Source organism: Athene cunicularia (genome assembly GCF_003259725.1).
Source record: "Athene cunicularia isolate RWA chromosome 6 unlocalized genomic scaffold, athCun1 chr6_part1, whole genome shotgun sequence".
Taxonomy (NCBI): domain Eukaryota; kingdom Metazoa; phylum Chordata; class Aves; order Strigiformes; family Strigidae; genus Athene; species Athene cunicularia.
The window spans coordinates 5,491,526-5,513,121 of NW_020799105.1; the positions used below are offsets into that span (position 1 = coordinate 5,491,526).

Consider the following 21,596-nt stretch of genomic DNA (forward strand, 5'->3'; position numbering starts at 1 on the left):
GCTTGTCACCCCACTGCGGGAGCCGCGGGCCTCGGGGCAGCCTTTGCATTCAAGCCGGTAAAAGCTGCCGACGAAGGGAAGGGCAGCCTGTCGGGTTGTGGAAGAGATGCTGAACTGCCCCAGCAAAGAGCAGAACAAGGACAGGTTGTGGTAGAAAGGTGTTTGGAAGAGAAAAGCGGTGATTGTAGCTGTCCACAGGTGGGAATCAGTTGCAGCGCCTCGTGAAACGGACTGGGGGTGGGAGGGCTGTTCTTCCATTCTGAATCAGTAACTAGAAATAAACGTCAGTAGCATTGTGCAAAGTCACTCAAAAGTTCTCTCCAAATTCTTTCCTGTCGTCTAAGCACAGGAGGGGGCTGATACTTGCAAGTGAAGTCAGGCCAGGTGCTTTTCCCTTAGATGCTCCTTAAAGTATTATTTTGAAATAATCTTGACGTTGTTTCAAGGAGACTGTCTAGTTTTGTTACCCCTTAGTGTAGACAACATATATGGAAAGTAGGTGTAGTCAAGTTGAAGGGGAAAAAAAATGGGACAATTTAAACTTTATGGTGTGTTTCTCTACCTGCTAACTTTTCCCTAACCCTGTAATATCTGTACCCTGATTAGAGGATCCTGTTGTTGAAACAGCAGAGGAAGCTAAGGAACCAGCAGAGGCAGACATCAATGAACTCTGTAAAGACATGTTCAACAAAATGGCTACTTATTTAACAGGTGAATTGACAGGTAAGGCACTGCAGTACTGACCTGCAAGTAAGTTTTTGTTTCTTTTAATTTTCTTTTAAAGAAATTTGTTTTGTAGTTTGTCTAAGCTATACCTATTTAGATCATATCTAGCAAGACTGGCAGATCAAGTCTGGCATGTTGCTAGACTGCTAATAACACTGAGGTTACTCATATTAATGAAGTATCAGAATAGCACAAATATTTTTCGGAAGAATTCGGTATGATATCAGCAACTTAGAAATATTGCTTTTTAGTCTTGCAGAAGCTTGTACATAGAAAGACAAGCAAAAGGGGTCTAGGTTAAGAAGGACTAGAAGAGAAGCACAACTGACAGTGAAATGTGCAGCTATTTTGTTTCTGAGAGCAGGGGTCATACCTGTGTTTTCCAGCATTCATGCTTTAGAATAAATTGCTGTGCAACCTTAACTGGAGAAAGTAAACTGCTCAACAAGTTAGTGGATTCCATAGGCTCTTGATTTTGAAAACGTTCCACAGCACTACTGATTTGCATGGATTTGAAGGGTATACAGTACAGATTACCAGTCTGGATTTGTGTTACCAGTTTTGTGAACATTATGTTTAACTGACAGGATAAGAGCAGAAATGTGAGGAATCAGTCCAGTTGATTTTTACAATTCACAAAATTTCATCTCTCTTTTTATAGAGCATTATTCTAATACCTGTATTACCATCTAAACTGTTCTTTGTTACATTTGGCTATTGTTTTGATATCTCTTGTCCTCTTGAAAAGTCTGCACCCAATTCAAACCAACACGATTTTTAATTAAAATAAACTCTATTCTTTTTAAGCCACCAGTGAAGACTACAAACTCTTGGAAAACATGAATAAGCTGACTAGCTTGAAGTACCTAGAAATGAAAGATATTGCTATAAACATCAGTAGAAATCTGAAGGATTTAAATCAAAAATGTAAGTAAACCAAATAAGGTAGGGCTGTAATGAACAGTATGCTTGTCTGGGAAATGAAGCATCTAAGAGTCAGATGGTTCACACTCTATTAGGTGCTGAAGGAAAGAAAGCTCACTGGAATAGACATGCTGCTATACACACTAATCTCGTATATTTCTTTACAGCTATAGACTATGTAGAATAGCATAAGAAAAAGCGCATCAGAATTTATGTCCTGCTTTACCCCAGGTTTTGGATCTGACAGGAAGTAACACTTCCTTTGATTCATATTTTATTGTTGCTTGTGTTGAGCCTAGCCAGTACTCTTAAATGTTTCATACTTTCCTGGAACATGTCTGTTGGTATCACCACTTGGTTTTGGGGCAGGGGAAGGAAGTAGCTCTAAATTGTTCTATCTGAAGAATGTAATGGAAATGCATTTGTTTCAAGTGTGAACTGTTTCTTGGAAGTGAATTACTGAGAACTGACAGATAAAATTTTTATACTTTTTAAAGATGCTGCTCTTCAGCCATATCTGGAACAAATCAACCTAATTGAGGAACAGGTTGCAGCTCTGGAGCAGGCAGCTTATAAATTGGATGCATATTCCAAAAAACTTGGTAACTATTGTCCTCTACTGTTACTACCTAGCATTATAGCCCCTTGGAAGGAGATTAAAAAAGGCAAAGTAAACTCCTCCTCTGTTTAACACATCTGAGCTGCCTGTGTTGCTTTTGAGCAACAAACATTGTGTATGAAGTGGTAAGCACTGGGAAAAGATTAATGTAACAAGTTATATGGAGGTGGACTAGTATAGGTATTATTGAACTACAGCTTATTATTGAGGCTTGATTTCTCTTTTACAATATGAACTGACCCAAGTTTTAAAGACAGTTGTTTAATCTTGCAAATAGAGGGATTCATAATGTTCCACTGGGTACCCAAGTCCTGTTGGCTTAAATATTAGTTGTCTGACTTAAGCACCTGGTTCTTAAAAAAATTTGTTATATAATTCTGTTTGCCTAAATGCTTTAGTAAAAAATGAGTGATACTGTAAATTAACTTGAATTTTACAGGATTCAAAGCTTTTACCTATCCAGTCCTAAAATATTGTTATTTTTCCTTCTGCAGAAGCCAAGTACAAAAAACTGGAGAAACGATGAAATTACAACAATCTTTAAGTTGGAGTTGGGCTATGAGTCAGACTGATTTCTGTTTAAATTGTACAACAGCAATTCTGTATGTTGACAAGGATTTGGTTACAGCTAACATCAAGACTGGTAACTTTTTTAATCTATTGAATACAGTAAGCTGTATTCTGGCTTAAGGCTGAATAATATTTTCCTCTTCTCAAGAGGATCTGTTGCTTCAGTTGTTCTGCAGTGAAAAGTAGAAGCTTGTCCCTAACCCAGATGTTGATACTGGCGATCTGCGTGAGTCCTATGCCCCACATGAAATACTCTATCTAGGAAAAGCTCTCCATAACCTATAAAGTCACTTTCCCTTGGTAGCAGCAGGACCTAAACTTCATGTTTAACTTCATTGAGCTCTGCATTGAGAAGATACCTGGGCCTTTGGAGTTATGAGCATGATAACGAAAACACATAATTTTGGTATCCACCTATATCTGTTTGAAATAGAGAGACTAATTATAAATTTACAATAAACCAACTTGCTGCATTTCTCTCTGGAATCTCAAATTCCTCTTGGAAAGATGATGTAAGTTGTCCTTTTATTTTTTCAAAAGGTATGTTAATAAAGAAAAACTCCTTCCAGCTACAGGAGATCATAGAAGAGAATATGTTTTAAACTCTTCCTCAAGTATTCCTGCAATTACATTCTTTGACTGTCTGGACCTCAGGTGAAATTGCAAGAAGTATTGCTTTATCACATGCTCAGTTAACTTGGCAGATCTTTTAACTACTTTACTAGTGAATTTTAATCCTAGTAGTTTTTGAAGAGGCATGCCCAGCATAAAAAGCTTACTCTATCAGATTAATAGTGTTCCAATTTTCTAATTTAGCAGAGCCCTTCTTACTGAGCAGATACTTCTCTACTCCCAAGTTGTTTTTTTTTCCTGTACCTATTTACCCTGACTAGTTCAAGATGGCTTTTGAGTGGGTTGCAGTTAAGGATAGTACAGGGGCTGATGTAGGAAAGAAGTAGACAACCTTCGTACAGGCTGTTTAGAAAAATGTCTAGTCAGCTGCCAGTGTGGTAAAGTTCGTAATGCTGTTAGCCAGTGTACAGCCACTGTAAATAGTCAAAATGGACACTTTTCCCTAGTGCTATTTAAAAGCAGTGAAGCAGCTGACCTTTGAGAGCCTTTGTCATCACTTTAAGAATCATGAGTTTAAAATAGAAAATACTATATGGCCTTGATGTAGGATTTGAGAAGGTTGAGTTCACTTTAAAGACAGGCCTTTTTGGAATGGGCAACTTTAAAGAACAGGATTAAGTCTCCCAGAGGTATCCAGCCATTTGTATCTGTATTGCTTTTTTTTCATAGTTAGTACACTGATGACTTTTCTACCCGTGAAAGCAAATTAGACATTGTTGTCAAAGCCACATTGCCCAATGTGACAGGAAGAGGTACCAACAGATGAGATTGTTGCTGTGTTGGAGGAAATGACACCATGCAGAACAGCAGCCTGTTTTAAAATCTGACAGATCATCATCTTGGGATACACGCTGTGTTTGCAGTTCTGCTGGTCAGGAAGACCTAGCCAGCCAGATCTAAAATATTCGTGCCTAGAGACTGGTATTTGAATGATAGTTTGCCAGTGGCCTGCTTGGTGATCACAAATGCTGTGAAGTGGTACTACAAGGTGGTAGACTAGAAGTCCTGTTTCTCCAGTGTTTCATGCATCTGTAGATTATACAAGAGCTAGATGTGATACAGCCAAACTCCTAGTGGTTTGATAGTACCATCCTTTCTCTTTGCCATTGTGGAGGAGAATCACTGATATAAAAGTGTGAGAGTGCTGCTCAGAGTTCCTCTGTTCTCTGCAAGAATGAGGATTTTCATTATGGCATTATAGAACTTGCATGTGTCTGGGAGCTTAGTCCCTGATCCCTTGTGTGTTCCCTCCCTGGCCCCTACCCATATGTAAGAACAGAAGTTACTCATTCATATCAGATTGGAAATGGTTCTGAATAGATGGACATCATCTAGAGCTGGTGAGCCACTGAAATGCTTACAAGGGCAAGTTCTAGCATTGTAACCAGACCACTGATGTTCTAGCCTAGCAATCTCTTTGATTCCCAGCTTTCTGGGAAGATGGTGCTAGAGGTGCAGAGTGGATGCTGGCATACATAGGGATTGTTATGCACTCTGGCTAGGTGCCAACGCCAAGATGAAGGGATTATAGAGTTGTATCCCAATTATAATGAGAAATTATAATGGGAGAGGTGGCCATCTGCTGTCTAGAGAATTGTGATCATCTCTGTGTAATAAAAATATCAAGCCCTAAGTGCCAGTGACTGTACTATTGAATGGCAGCAAGTCAAAAAGGTTCTTCTTATGGCAGGTAACCTACAAGTCAAATATTAAAACATAGAATGAAATGTGGGCCAGACACACTCCTTGCTCTAATGGCAGCACACTGCCAATGTAGTTGCAAATCCATTCCCTTATGAATGTGGACCATATGCTCCGACCCTCAATGGGAGGCAGACTCCACAGATCCAAGCTGGGTATGGAACTGGATGTGTGACAGCCCTGCTCTGTCTTAAGATGAGTCCCAGTCACCCTCCATTAACACAGACTCTCCACATTCCATTTGGGATGCTAAAACTCATAGTTCCATAGTAAGAAGGATTCACTGTCACTGGGATATAACAGCAGCCTTGCTGTGTAAATTCTTGAAGTGGTCAGGAAGAACAACATGGCTCTCCTCTCTGTTCTGTGTTTACATCCTCTAGCACTTCCAGCTGCCTTGGACCCAGTAGGACATCTTTGCATCTTGAGACCATGGGGAGGCATATAATAGTGAAAATGTTTCAGGGCTGCTAGTCTTAAAAGAGACAGTCATGTGCCTTACCCTTCTTAAGCATAGTTCAATGTACCAAGCCCATACTGCAGCAGCAAGGCTTTGCTTCCATAATGCGTGCCTGGAGCATGCTGTGTTGCTGAAGGCAGCTATGGACATGACGGCAGCCCAGTAGGAAGTTTTCCTAACGTGGGGGTTAAACACAAGGATTGTCAGTGTTTGGGCAGAATGCATTGCACTCAAGGATATGTTAGCACTAGCTAAGCAAGAACACATTCTCAAGGCATGAGGGCTAGACTTTTTCCTCTGCTCAGCAGAAAACTGGAAATTTGTGATTAAGCAGATTATGACTACAAAACACCACTCTACAGTACACACATACTAGCTGTCAGTCCTCATCAGCACTTCTTGGGTCTCCAGAGACATGTCAGAAAGCAGAAGATGCTGTCAGTGTCATGACTAAGGTTGGAATGGTGCTCTCTAAGACAGCATCCATGAAGTTGTTGCTAACAGGTATTGCTCCTCACCCCTCAAGGCTGAGGGGATCAAGGGGACTCAGTGACAGTGGACAGGTAAATATGGTCACATGAAAGTAAAACCATTGTGTCTCATTCCCTCTGTACTTACCTGAAGAATGCTTAGTCTGCATGGAGCTCCCTGGCCTTCCCAACCCACCTCTTCATAGTCAGAAGCCCAGTGTCTGGTTTGTGTGTTCATAGCAGGGCAAAGAGCTGGCTCAAGAATAGATTTAAATGTATTCGAGTGACGCTCCTATTTCGATCTGGTTTTATAGAACCACTGGCTTAGCCATGTCTTGTTTTAATCACAAGTACATTTGGTAGTTGCTTTGATGAAGAGATCCAATCACCACTTGCAACCCAGCATGCTGTTGGAAGGCCTAGGAGTCTGTGTGATCAGTGCATAGAAAATTACAAAGAAAAATAATACGGCGTTTCTCTGCTCGTCGTCTTTCCTTGACAGGATTGCAGGAGGGCCACAAGGCGGCGATGTGTCAGCAGAGAAAACTTCCACCACGTAAAGCCGTAGAGGCAGAGTAAGGACGAAATCTTGCTCCTGTTGATAACGTTGCTTTTCTAAGTATAGAAAATACAATGCTATTTTAAAACTACAAAGATTAAAACCTCCAGGAACTCTGAAGATGGAAATCCACCTAGCCATGCATTGCTAGCAAGTGCTTAGTGTTTTCAGCTAAGAGAGCTAGGAAATAGCAAATTACTTCACAAGCTCTTGAGTATCCCACCTCCAGGAAGTAGAAATGGGAAGAGGAGCTTGTCCCACAAGTGACTATTTACTGGGAGGAAATTTTAGAGACTGACTACCTGGCTGCCTGGAGGATTGTGTGATAGTGGCATCCCAGTTAAGCCAAATGCTGACAGCTGCGTTCCCAGTTTTTTGCCTCCAAGTAACTATTGTCCTCTCTGCCAGAGGGGCCTCTGTGTGACTGGTAGAATCCAAATCATGGTGAAGATGACAGGTCCTTGGAGAGTAGTACCACAGAAGAGACATAGCTAGGTGTGTGTGAACAGCACAGTACTGGGGAAATGTATGGTCCAAAAGCAGAGGCACAACTTGGTTGCTTCTCAAACATTTCACCTGAAGAGTCCGTGAGAAATTCCAGAGGTGCAGAGGTATAGGGGGAGACTAAATTTCTATCTCTTCTGCAGCATTTCCTAGTGGAAAATGTTCCCATTTTTTTGTCTGGGATAGAGTTAATTTTCTTCCTAGTAGATGGTATAATTCTGTGTTTTGGATTTAGGATGAAAATAATGTTGTTAACACACTGATGTTTTAGTTGTTGCTAAGCAGGGTTTACACAGATTCAGGGACTTTTTAACTTCTCACCCCATCCCACCAGTGGGTAGGCTGGGGACCACAAGAAACTGGGTGGAGACACAGGCAGGACAGCTGATCCAAACTGGCCAAAGGGATATTCCATACCATATGATGTCATGCTCAGTATATAAACTAGGAGGAAAGCTGGCCAGGGACCACTGCTTGGGAACTGGCTGGGCATTGGTTGGCAGGTGGTGAGCAATTGCATTCTGCATCACTTGTATATTCTAATTATTATAATCAAATTATTATTGTTGTTATTTTCCCTTCCTTTTCTGTCCTATTAAACTGTCTTTAACTCAACCCATCAATTTTACTTTTTTTCCCCCCCCCCAGTTCTCTCCCCTATCCCATTCAGGGGCAGGGAATGAGAAGCAGCTGTGTGGTGCTTAGTTGCTGGCTGGGGTTAAACCACAACAAAAATATAATAAGAAAATATTACTCGAAAGGAAGAACACACAATAGAATAGAGGAAAGGGAGCAGTGACAGATGAGTGTCAAGGACCTTATCAAAGGACCTTATCAAAGCAGTCTATGCAACTGCTTCGGAGCTAAGCAGTTCTTGAGGTCTTGGACTGCAACTGCAAACCAGGTGGTGAAAATCACCCTAGCACATACAGATCTAAGCAGAAATGGAAGACTTCAGTTCCAGAGGAGGACATTTTCCCTGGCGCCTCGAGACAGTTCTGCCCAGCTACTCTAACAAGTTATTCTGTAGTCATCCAACTTTCAGAGCAGTACTTTGTGGAGATGTCCACAGTATTCACAATGGGCTCTTAAATCATTAGTAGAAACTGCCACATGTCCAACAACTGAAAAACAACTCTTCTAGAATGGAGTATACTTTTAAACCCAGAACTCTGTGTTCAATAGAAATGTTAAAAGATATCCAATGGAATGATTGTCGCAAATGTATATAATGGCCTGAAGGTAAATACATTGTTGTATTTGCAGCATCCCATCAGAGCACAAACTTAAGCAACAGTAATAGGCAGAAAACAAACAAGCTATGTAAGTATGACAGTGTTTGTTAATGATTAATGTTAGTCCCTGCTTTCTGATACTACAGTAGAACAAAGTTGACCTTAAAAAAGGTCACAAAGACTTAAAAAATTAAAGTAGTTGATCTAAGTTTGTTGGCAGTAAGTGATAAGTGATTTTTTTCTATCCAGTATGTTTAACTCAGAGGAAATGGGAGGAGCTGTTGGTTACCTTTGCACTGTTATTTTTACTGTAGGCTTCATAAAGTGAGCCTTCCAGGATGCAGCTTCAGCCCTTCCTCATCCCACATGCCTGTTCCTCGTTGCGATGGAACCTCTGGGAGCCACAACAGGGTTTGTTGCTGGTATGCATCGTCTGCCTCCTTTGTCTGTTCAGTGTGAAGGAAGATGTCTGAAACAAGGAAGATCCCTCCTGGGCCATTTCCTTTGCCCGTCATAGGAAACATGCTGCAGTTGAAGAGTAACTTGCCTGAAGCCAGTGGATGTAACTTAAAAGCTATGTTCTTTTTTGGTAATTTATATCAGCTCAGTAAGAAGTATGGTCCTGTGATCGCAATATGTTTGGTCTCAGTACATGCAGTGGTGTTGTATGGAACCTTATATTATGAAATAAGCTCTGATTGATTGACAAAGGTATAGAGTTAGTGGACAATTACTTATGCCACTCTCCCAAAAGTTCTCCAGAGGAACAGGTACTTTTCTGTGAGACTCTTCCTAGGCAGAGGTGTTCTTTGGGGAGTTTGTAGCTGAGAAATCAGAAGTGGGAAGAGATGATTAGTATAGGAGCAAAGACTGGCAGAACCTGGAGAGACCTTTGACTCCCTGGCATTAAATGATCCTAGTCTTTTGCTGTTGTAGATGATAGCTGTTGCACCCTGTAAGGTCAGGGTTATGATCTGGAGACCAAATGGCTATGGTGGCATCCTCACACAAGTTGCCACCCTAGTGACTTGTGTATGTCATCCCGGTGGGACAAGAATATCCTAAAAGAGCCAGGACTACTTCTCACTGGGGGCCATTGCCCTCCCCTCTTCCTCATTTCAGAAGAGTTGAATGAGGAACAAAGGAACTTCAGGCAAGCTGCCATAAAGAAACCAGGCATCTTTCTGACATGATAACAAGTTAAAAGAATTTTACTTGAAGGCACTGCATAAGGAGTAGTTAAAGAGAGCAATGCAAATACAGACACAATATAGGAAATCCATGCAATAAAATAGTATGAACTCTCTACAATTTGAAATATAAAATGAAAATAAGAATCAATGTGATAAGAGTGAATAGCTGTTCAAATTTAAAGGTAAAGGTTGCTTTGAAAGATGCTAAAAAGCATTTAACCTGGGAATTATAGCAGGAAATAATTTCTACCTTACTGACTCCTGAGATAAAATTTCATCTGAAGGGCAAAAGCCAATGGAAAGACCAGTTCATTTTTGCCTTCTGAAATGTCTTACTACTGATGTTCCCTGGACTGTGCAACCTAAAGCCTTGCTAAAGCTGAACTGCTCATACTGGTTCCTCATGCTTCTAACCCACAGCATGTACAATCGTTTTCTTCTCTCTCTAGTGCTTATCATATGCTATAAAAGTGGCCACATTTTAGCCTATGAGGGGAGTTCAGATTAGCCTGTATGGCTCTCAGAGCTTGTTATTTCTAGTAGTGTGTGAGCACAGGACAGGAGGGCCTAAAGGTCATTGTTTTTAGGGAGTTAATCCCCTCGTGCAGGGTTCTGGGGTTTTTCCTTTGTTTTTCAAGTAGTATTTCAGACAGCTGCAAATGAACCACCTCAGAAAGCTGGGGCAGGGAGTCAGCTGGAGCAGACATTAGATGCCATGAGACAGGCAATAAAATGCATCATCTATCCTTTGACACCAGTTCTATGATCTCCTTGATCTGAAAAATGACTAACCAAAGTGTGTTCATGTATGTGGGAGACTATTAAGAGGGCCACACATTGCAGAGAGCGGAAAAGCTGTGTTCCTTGGACTGAGAGTCTTCAGTGAAAGATATGCCATGTGAGGCATATCTCATATTAGAGCTTGAAAAGGCAAAAACACAGTGTGAAAACTCAGCTACAAGAAAGTTGGAACCTTTACTCTGTGTGTGTGTCTCTACTGGGGGGTGTGTGTGTGTATCTCACAACACACAAGTATTTTGAGTTATGTTCCATATGTGAAAAGCATCTGTGGTGTGTTTGTGTGCCAAGCAGAAGACCCATTTAGAAAGGTGAGTCCCAGAACCAAAGTTCTTTAGTGTTAATCAGTAATCCAGTAGGGAGCTTCATCCTCAGGATAACACAACGCTGGTGAACCTTAGTATATTCTGTGTGATACAAAGCCACTTTCAACTCTTAGGTCTCTTGACAGTCATATATAGCTTAACATGCTACTCTATAGAGTTATCAAGAGAGCACTGACATTCCAAGAGGTCAAAATGTATCTTTGAAATTGTAACTGGGAGAATCACTAAGAACCTTGACAGCTGTGGATAAAACCACTGTTTTCATAACTTTCCCTTTTAAATGCAGCTTCTGTGTGGGAATTCACAAATGTCTTAGCATCCTTCCCTGCAGTCTACAGCAGTATGTAACATATATGTGCACATAAGGCTCTGGTATACACTCTGCCCGTGATTTTTTCCTCTTCAACAAAAAAATTAAAGATATTTGAGTTTACACCTGGCTACTCCAAACTGCTTGTATTCACCTTTGATAACCTCATCTCCCTTGATTCAAATCTATCCTTAATGTCCAGACATAAAATTAACATATGTATGGCATATTAATTTATAATAGTAGTTCAGGCAAGTGCTATTGCCCTGTTAATGGGAAAATGCTCAAGCACATTTGTTTGCTTCATAGACTGCTTCACTGATTTCCTCACTTGGGGACCCCTTTAGTGGTTTTGAGATCTTGCCAGTTCTCTTCTTCGTTAGTGCCTGCCCAGCTGACTGTTGCCTCTGTAGCTGCTTCCCAGCTTCTTAGAAACATCTTAGAAACTGGAGCTCACAGAGGTGCTTATATTCTCTGAGAGGTATTTGGGAACTAATAGCAACAGCATGCAGAATGGATTAAACGAGCTTGAAAGCCACTTCTTCATGTAGCCAACTGACAGGAACTTTGTGCCAGATTTGCCATTGACAATTCATATAGCCCTGCACATAAGCAAGCAATGCACTGTCTGTACAGACCCAGTAGAAGAAAAAGTCTAGGCAACACAGGGTGCTAGCAGGCAGGGAGAGGGTGAGTAGTATGGCTTCATGGGAGATGTAGAGCTTTTTAATGATGGATAATTTTTTCAACTGGTGATTTTCATTTTAATGGTCAACAAAGGTTGATGAGCTAAGTATTATTCATTAAGCATTAAAATTTTAAAGATCAAATCTGTTCCTTAGTCTCTCAGGAGGTGATAATATCACTTGGTGCTAAAGCAAGTTATCCCAGAGGAATTGTGAGTAGTCACTGGTTACCATTGCGCTGCTTTTTGTACCACAGGTGACACAGAGTGAGGCTTCCAGGACACAGCTTCAGTCCTCTAATCTCAAAACCCACTGTGTATCATGGTGGAGTCTCTGGGAGCTAAAGCTGTTTTCTTACTGATTTTCATTAACTGCCTCCTTGTCTTTTCAGCAGGGAGGAAGATGTCTGGAACCTGGAAGCTGCCAGTGGGTCATTTGCTTTGCCTATTTTAGTCATGGCACAGCTGAAGAGGGATTATGTATGGAGTGCTTTCTTCTTTTTATCTGGTAAGAAGACTTGTAATAGTTGATCCTCTTTGGTATATGGTGATAAACTAGATTATATTTTCATATAACTTTCATTCATATTTCCATGATTCTGTGACATTTGTGGCTTTTGCCATTTTATCTTTTTTTGCCTGATTGTAACATTGCTGTGGTGTTCTTTACATGCTTCATAAAATAATGGGAAGATGCAAGCTGCTGTTAATCTAGTAAATGGCACTGGATTGTATCCCAGTATTATTTAATTTCTCCTTTTTTTGTCACAATGGACAGTTCTGTAACCACAGCTGGGATTCTGGTAGGTCTCGTAGGGTCAGTCCAGCCTTCTCTCACATTGTTACTGAGAATGGAAGTTTTATAGGTCATTGGCCAGCTCAGCCTTCAAGCCATAATACATTTCATATAAATGAGTGAAATGAAACAGATATGTACACAACTTGGAAGACATTTGGAAGTATAACCTTTGCTGAGGCAGGTGTTCTTCTGGGATCTCAGAAAAACAGCAATTCAGCATACTACGTCTTTATTTTGAAATATAAATTGTAATTTCACAGACCATTATATTCAAAAAAGAACCCATCTTCCCAGTCATTGATAGACTCCATCCCCACCATGGAAGACAATATGTATTGGGGCAAGAATACAGTAGATGATCATCTTCTAACAGAAGAGACCCACTGTTTTATGCTTACCTTTACAAATAGGTCACAAACAAAGTGAAAATACAGAGGAGAGCAGTACCTCAAGCAGAGTCTGTGGAAACCCTGGAGTACAAGCATCTGTTCCTGCTGTGTTGAGAGGATCAAGTGATAGGGACACCAGCAGCAGGGGTCTCAGAGCATTAGTCCACACACCCTGACATGTCAGGATATCAGGAGCCAGATAGGAACCTTAGCCAGGTGAGGCAGGTACAGAGGAGAGCCTGTATAATTTTACACAGGGATCTGTCTCCTTCCCTGTGCAATTGCCTACTCTATCTCTCTTTAGAGCTGGCTGTGGTGATTATAAAAGCACCATACATTTTTCTTTTCTAAGCATGTTTCTCTCCATAAAGTATCTAGCAAATAATCTGAGTGTTTCAGTCTCAACAGATTGGGAAATGACTGTCATTCAACTAGAGCTTTCAAGAGTTTAGGAGCTAGTAACTGTCTTGGCTAACGTGGAAGAAAAGAGACCTCATAAGGTCGGGGCATATTTGCCAGACTGCTGACTAATGGGGAAATGTCAATGTCCTTGTGATCAACAACAGATTTCAAAGTAAAGTTCTGCAGGATGGTAGTTAAAAATATGAATAGCTCCATCCGGGCCAGACCTTCTCCTGCACAGATGCGTTTTCCTGCAAGCAAAAAACAATAAAAAGTGATGAGACAGGGGAGTATTTTTCTGGTTACATATTTTAACCACTGTTCCATGAAAGTTCAAACATTTCAGAGTGGACAGGCAGCACTGCATAATTTTGGGGAAACAAATTAAATAAACTAGGGGCTAAACGTCAGGAACAATGACAGTAGTCAATGGGCAAAGGCAGTTTGAGAGCTTCGTTTTCTCATGTTCCTGCTCTTTGATGGTAAGTTTAGAGAGAGAGAAGTTGCATAGCTGAGACCCGCTTCATACACCTCTTCTTCTATAATGCATTGGAGGAGCTTTGTGATTACAAAAAAAGGAAGTCAACTGAAACTCTAGTAGAGGGGTTAGAGTGGCCCAGAAGTGGCTAGCAGATGACCAGACATCACTGCATAGACCATGGTGACAGAGCCATTAAAATCTTCAAAGAGTTCTAGGAGAGGATAATCTAGGATCTGAAATAGAAAACAGGTCTTACCTGCAGAGAATGGCATGAAGTAGTCACTCTTTTTAAAGGTACCATTTGCATTCAGGAAATGTCCTGGGTCAAATTTTTCTGGATTTGGAAATTCCTTGCTATCGTGCAGGACGGAAGTCAGCACAGGGAATATTATAGTGTCCTGAATTAACAAAGAGAGGGAAAGAAACTTGAAATGGAGACATGCTAAAGCAACATGCATTGAGAAGTTCCTAGAGCTGAATAGAAGGGTAGTCAAAGTTTAACCACTTTAAAATGAACATTTAATTAACAAAAATGTGTGCTATTGGTATGGCGAATATTTTTTAAAATTAATTTTAATGGTGAGTGATTAGAGTATTTAATATTGCTTCCAAATAAATTAGAGTTTCAAATTATTACATTTGTGTGAAAAAATAGAAAGGTCTATCTCCTTCTTCACATAGATGACAAAGTATTTTTTTTTTTCCAAATACAAGGAGTTGGACTCAATAACTTCCAGAATCCCCTTCCAAATAAAATTATTCCAATTCTATATCACATTTCAGGGGTTTTGAAAATAAAATAAAATGCAGTAGAACACATAATTGTTTTCAAGAGATTATTACTTTTCTCAGGCATAGTGTAACAGACCTTAGGGATAAAATAGTCTCTGAACTTGGTGTCTTTGATCACTGTATGTGGGACATTAAGTGGAAGGAAATCAATGAATCTCTGGATTTCGTGGGCCACAGCATCTGTGTAGGGCATCTGGCTCCGATCTGCCATGCAGGGGCTTCGGTCTCGACCAATCACACAGTCAATTTCCTTTTGAATTTTCTCTGTTAGGAAATAAGTAAGTGTTGAATGGACAAGTCCCCCATTTGTTTGTCTAAACCTCTTCCCATATTTACAGCAAAACTTGCTTTTAGCACACTAGGAGTATATGAATGGACTTAGTACTAATATCTCTTTCCTGTGAATAGAACTAAAACTAAGGCATATTTCCACACTGAAACACAGTTAGAGGACCTCCTTAGTTGGAGGACTATTGCCACATGTGGTAGTAACAGGAATTGTCCAAATTGACCCCATGACCTATTAAAAAGTTATCAATTATTTATTTCCTTTTCTATTACCTACTATCTCTGGGTATTTCTGGAGAATCAGAAGTCCATATCTCAATGTGATGCTTGTGGTCCCTGTTCCTGCAAGGAACAAGTCGAGTGTGGTTCTGGTCAAGGTGTCAACGGTGAAATCTGAGTGACTGTTGCCTTTTTCCTGGAGGAAGATTTGGCAGAATGTTTTGAATGACAGAGCTAAGCCACTTCTTTAAAACAGAAAGTCCTGTACCCATAATGTATGTTTATAAACACATCTAACACGCTTTTAAAAATGCAACACTCACTCTCCAGAAAATCAGTATTTATGGTACTTTTACTAAATAATATTATGAACCTTTTTTAATGTGGGAGGAGCATTGAATTACATCAGCCAGACTGGTTTTCAGTTTTCCTAACTTTGGCTAGTGCTATTAATTCTGTGTTTAAAAATCCTTGATAAGAAAATAGAGAGGTAAGAAGGAACTTGATGTGCTGAGAAAAGCAAGTTCCCCTCTGTATTTGCAAAAGCACAGTGCCCTGTCACAACTGAAAAGAAGCTTCGATTTAAGCATGTTTTCTTATAATCCAATAAATCTCTCACTTTTACATTACCTGTTCCATTTTGTTAAGAAAAGCATCAATAAAATCTCGAGGACAAGTGGGATCCAGGGTTTTCTGGTGTTCTTCTATGATTTCTAAGGTAAATTGATTAACTTTTTCAACATTTTTAATTAATTTTTGATGAGGCCCAGGTAAATACTCCATCACAGTTGGGAAGAAATTGTATAGCTGTAAAAATAAAATGATGGAAAAGCACATTCTGATTAATGAAAATAATGAAATGTTCCCCTAGCTCTAACTATGAAAATGGGGTGATTAAACTGCTTTGGAACAGTAGGTTTTTAATGCCCTTTATGGTTTCACTATATTCAAGAATAGACTTAACTGGGGCAACTTTTGCAATGATATCCTTCTTTGGACATACAATGGCAATTCCATAAGGTAAGAAAAAACAACAGGAATTGGCTATTTAACTACCTTTTTGGCTTTCAAAAAATTTCAGAAAATCCACTCCAGTTAGAAATTAATAACATGAATAAATATTAATTAATAGAATATTATACTCATTAACAAATTTATTAATTAAATTAAACTGTACACACCTGTGTTTGTACAGCATTCTGGAACTTGTTGTTTTCCTCTAGTAAATCAATTAAAGTTAGAAATTTCTTGTCCTCATAGTCAAACCGATCCCCAAAGATGACGGAGCAGATGATGTTGGAAACAGCATGGACTACAAAGTTGCCAGGGTTGAAGGGTCGCTCTGCAACAGCAAAACAACCGGTATCTTTCTTTCAGTATTTCAGGCATCAGTCCTGACACTACAGGGAAGTTTTGCATCCTCTTGAGACCCAGAGTTTTGCACCTCTTTGAAAGGATAGTGAAGGGCTTATTCAATTTATGCTTCTCTAATTGAAGTGAACTTAATTCCCCTGTTTGAATCATTTAAATATCTCCTTTGTCCTGTTCTCAGCAGAACACTGGTCTGGGTCGCTTGGTTTCTCTTCAGCTGACACATGCCTGTCTGCCTTATAGACTGAATATTAGAAATGGCCTAAATATTCCCACCAAAACCCAGTGAAACCATAAGGACTTTGCCTGAGCTGTCTTCAGTTTTTTACACCCTGTTTATGAACTCTATTAGCATAACCTCACTTGTATAACCCTCTCCTAGGTGTTCACATGCCTATGATCAAAGTCTAGTTTTGATAGCACAGCTGCATAAGCTTCTAAGAAAACTACAGTGTGAGAAAAAAGTACAAATAGACCCAGGAAAGAAAGGAAAGGTGTGGTTGCAGACAGTGATAGCGTGCATCTCAAGGTTTCAAGAGAAGCAGCAACAACAACATGAAAATGTATAAAATCCTAAAAGAAAAATGAGGAGTCAGAAAAATGCAACTTGGCAGCATTGAGGATCAGCCTATTCCTAGAAGCAATGGCACCAACCCTTCTCTGACTGACTGACGACTCCTTGGCCATTGAAGATTCAGCAGATGTCTCGTCAGAGATGGTGAGGATATTCATGTTTCCTAGTAGATAACTAGTCCTAGCTATTTATTATTTGCATTAAGAGTAATTAATAGATTTATACTTTTGAATTGTATATATCTTGCTTGCAAAACCTTTTAGTACACAGTAGAAGATGTCATAACAAGGTGAGCCAGAGATGGAGGCTTGCAGTAGGGAATAGGAAATACAGTATTACTGTGTTAGTGAAAGGATAAGAGCAATGTAGGTGAGAGTGTTTTCTATGATTTGTAGCAGGAACGTTTATCTATGAAGCCAGACTGAATAGTGGTTCATGGGAAACAGTGATGCTTCAGCATCCTTTTAGATCCATCTGCTTTTTGTCCCTTGCAGAATAAGCACACATTGAAGGCTGGAAAGGAAGCCTGTGGTTTAGGCTGGTACTGTGCCACTCTCAGGGGAAGTACTTATAAGTAACATTGTCTTACATACTACCAGAAAAGGCATTTATAGGTTGAAACCTTATGTGTTCTATTCATTGTATTTTATTTTGGTGGGTTACCTTATGCCTTGTCCTCCAAAGCAGCTTATGGTCCCTGTTCTCATTGCTCACCCCCACCAATACTGGGAGGTACTATCTAGTGTTCAAATGGACTGGACCCAAACCCAAATATCTGTAAATGAGTTCTCTGGTCACCCACTTCTTCATGATCTGCTTACTTAGAGCTGCAGGAGACAAGGCAAGGAAATGCATGTTGCATGTTACTTGGTCACCTGGTGGTACTCAGCCCTATCTCCATAGCTGAATTTGACCAAAGCCTCATGTCCTGGTTCAGCTAGGATAAGGTTAAGTTTCCCCAGCAGTGGGGAGGGAGCTCCAGCCAGGTGATTCAATACCATGCTGACGTCAGGTCCAAGCATGGGAACAGTTTCTGGGATTGCTTTTGTCCCTGACAGTACCATGATGAGATTGCTGTATCCTTGTGGTATATCTCTGTATTTCTCTTATCCTGTTCATTGTTATTACTGTCTATTGTAATTGTTATTGCTATTGTTGTTGTTTGGTTTATTATTTATTACACTTTTGTATTAAATTTTCCTTATCTCAACCCCAGGATTTGTATCTCACTCCCTGCCCCATGCAGTCTGAGGGTAGGGGAGGGACAATGGCAATGTGGTCTAGGGTCCCGGCAGGGCCTAAACCACCACACCTCAGTTTTGGGGCCAAGCCATTCCCTTTGCCATGTCCTGTCTTGTTCCTCAAGCGGAACAAGTTAAAGGATGCTTTCCAACATGTCTCCTACATTTATCCCTCCATACTGTGACAGTGCCTTTGACTGACCCACTGCCAGCAGTGATAACTTTGCCCATTGGAACAGGGAGCAGAAACAGCAGCCACATGCTCTCTTCTTGGGTCATTAGATTTGGTGAAGCAGCACTATACCCCTCATTGTCTCATTGCAGATATGCAGGGTGTCCCAGAAGGTACCAAGTCCATGTCCTACCATGTGTGTTCCTGATCCTCTCCACCAGAAAATGAGCTTCCTCCTGGATTCGCTCCTCAATGCTCTTCTTCCCCATCCCAAAATCACGTAGGGTGGTGAGTGCAAATCGTCGGAGCTGCTTCCAGGTCTCCCCATTGCTGGTCACAATGCCTGACACAGGAAGGAAAAGTAGACTGCCATGAGGAAACAGATTTTTTTTCCTCATGAATGGGAGCTACACAATAAGTACACAACATGCAAAGACACCTCTCTCTGGAGTTATGCTGCAATTACTATATGCTCAAAAATGTAACTTCCCTGCAATTCTGGAGGTGACAAATCTGATCCATCTGTCACAGCACTTTGAGTAAAACTGATTTTATTCCCAGAATAAGAAAAACTGCATTAAGATGTAAATAAGATGGTAGCAGTGGTACTGAATTGATCTTGGCCACAAGCACATAGCCTTTGCACTGACATAACTGCTCAAATGTTCTGTTAAGCACCTTCACACTGCATAACATTATTGACAATACCATTGATACTGTACTATAGTACCATGGAATAGGTAAATACCCAGATAAATACCATACTGCCCAGGTGAATAAGCTCAGGGCCTAATCTTGATGTGGCTCTTACTGGGACAGTCTATATTATCTTGTCTTTGTTATGCTGTGGACTTTGCTTTTGCTGGTTCCTTAGCTGTATGTATATTGTCAATATTTTCAGAAATATGCTCAGGGAGAATGATCATAAGATATCAGAAGAAAGCCAGAATTTGAAGCATGCTAAAAATAGGAAGGCACTCAGTGAAGCCAGTCTGGGACCTTAAACAGTTCTCCCAGGGGTCCAGTTCACTCAAGGGTCCAAGTAATGAGTTGGGCTTTTAGTCTTTTAATGCTAATTTGTATTCATGAAAGCAGTAAATGAAATCCACCATTCCCTCCTCCACTGCTCTCTCAGCTGTGTTCCTGAAGCACTGAAAGCTTCAGCTTTGTATGCTAATATTACCAGGGATGTACCTGTGCCTTGGAAGAGTTTTTTAAGCAGTGGTAGATTGCCTCTGCCACTGAAGTCATCCGCCTGATCAATCAGAGCTTCTTTCACAACATCATAGCCATACAGCACCACAACCTTTCGTGGGCCTAAATATATTGTGAAGACAGGACCATACTTCTCGCTGAGCTGTAGGAAAGAGGAGCACAAAGAACAACATGGCTGAATATTAATCATGTGAAAAGAAGTTCGTAGCAAACGGGTTTGAGGGCTGATGTGCCATTGTCCCAGCACTGCTGAGACACGGCATTGATTATCAGAAGTGAAAAGATCTTTCAACTATGAATTACAGCCAAGGGAAGAGGGAATTGTACAAGAAATAGGGGATATGAATGGAAATGGTAGGGTGTCATGTCCAAATCCCAGAAAAGAAAATAGTTCTTCATAGAGCTGACAAAACAGCCAGGAATGCCTTTCTATAGGGCACAGTAGATAACATTTTACACAGGCTCGAAAAGCAATTCTATACACTTATGGAAGCAAGTGTCCAAAGGGCTTTTGAGCACAAACATACTACAGTTGCCTCTAAAATCTCCTGGGCTGCACTCTAGAAATTGGGCGAGTTCAGTGGAGAGTCACTGTATCCTTGCACTGATCATGTACTCTTTCCCAGGCATCTGCCTTTGGGTACAATTGCAGAAAGATTCTTGGGCTACTTGGTTTGACCTGGAACACTTCTCATGCTCACTTTGTAAGAACAAACTAATATAGTCCTAGGTTTTTATGGTTGAAACTGAATCACCCTGTGCTCTAAAACAAAGCAGAATGCCTGAGGGGGCTCATAATTCTCAATGTACACAAGCACCAAGGCAAAAAGGAGCTCATACGCATATGCATGCATCTGACAATACATATGGTGATGTTTGCCATCACCACAACTTTGCTCTGAAGAACCCAGAGACACCCACCCTTCCTATCCATCTGTAACCATCCCCTCACAGACCTCTAAGGAACAGCCACTCCAGCTGATCTCCCTCCACCTATCCTCTTCCAGGACTTGCAACACACAGGTTTTTTTTGACAGATGGGTGACATCAGCCAGGGGAGGGAACTGGCAGCAAAATTCACCTCCAAACTTTTTTCTTCAACCCCTTCAGTGGCTACTTCCACTCTCAGGAGATCCTACCTATCTGCTAGGGAGCAGAGGCAGCAAAATGGAGCAGGGTCTTCCCCAAAAAAGGGCCAGGCCACCTTAACAGTGTTCTGAGGAGTCGGGCACAAGAGGAGTGTAGTGAATATTGCAATAGCATCAGTGCCTTGATTGCAAATCCACTGCAAATTGCAGTACTGCTGTGAGGTCAGCATGGGACTCATCCTTAGTATGATTATTGTGAGTATGTAGGCTTAGACTTGCAGTATATAGACTTAGATATATAGATTATTGCAATATGTAGACTTCAGAAGCATGTATTTCTGGGAAACCTTTTGTTTCTGTTTGAGTCTGACATTTGGTCCATGCAAATAAAGCTTGTGAATTAATCTGAATCTGGACCAGACTTTGTTTTATATGCAATGGAGACAACATAGGAAAGAAGGAGACAGTCCCTTACCTTCTTCAAGCTTTCAGGCAAGTTCCATGGGTTCAGCTGGAGTATGTTTCCAACAATGGGGAGCGTGATGGGACCAGGTGGCTGCTTCTCTTTTTGTGATATGCTTCTCCATGAGGCAAGGAGAAGAAGGCATGCGATGCAAACCAGCAAGAAAATAGTGGTCATTCCCAGAAGCTCCATGCTGGGCTGAGGAAGGTATGGCAAGTGTCAGAAGAGCCTGATGTTAGACCTGTAAATCCATGTTTATTTATATGCTGTGATACCAAAGCACATGGATGAAATTAGTCAATAGTGCCTTCCTATTTCTATTGAGATATCAGATTACTTATTAATCTTCTGAAGATAAGAATGAACAAACTAAGAATTAACTCCTTGTT

The 21,596-nt window shown here is 40.7% G+C and overlaps 2 protein-coding genes across 2 annotated transcripts; one reads left to right on the plus strand and one right to left on the minus strand.

Moving 5' to 3' along the window:
• Window positions 1-21: 21 nt before the first annotated feature.
• BLOC1S2 (biogenesis of lysosomal organelles complex 1 subunit 2) lies at window positions 22-3,312 on the plus strand. The gene is made up of 5 exons (XM_026851113.1): window positions 22-198; window positions 607-723; window positions 1,534-1,653; window positions 2,148-2,252; window positions 2,764-3,312. The coding sequence occupies exons 2-5, from the start codon at window positions 681-683 to the stop codon at window positions 2,793-2,795; spliced, it is 300 nt and encodes a 99-aa protein (XP_026706914.1). The 5' UTR covers window positions 22-198; window positions 607-680; the 3' UTR covers window positions 2,796-3,312.
• A 9,112-nt stretch (window positions 3,313-12,424) lies between these two features.
• Window positions 12,425-21,596, minus strand: LOC113481462 (cytochrome P450 2H1-like). The gene is made up of 9 exons (XM_026851111.1): window positions 21,220-21,596; window positions 19,636-19,798; window positions 18,635-18,784; window positions 16,265-16,425; window positions 15,714-15,890; window positions 15,138-15,279; window positions 14,653-14,840; window positions 14,041-14,182; window positions 12,425-13,554 (listed from the first exon to the last, which is right to left on the minus strand). The coding sequence occupies exons 1-9, from the start codon at window positions 21,397-21,399 to the stop codon at window positions 13,373-13,375; spliced, it is 1,485 nt and encodes a 494-aa protein (XP_026706912.1). The 5' UTR covers window positions 21,400-21,596; the 3' UTR covers window positions 12,425-13,372.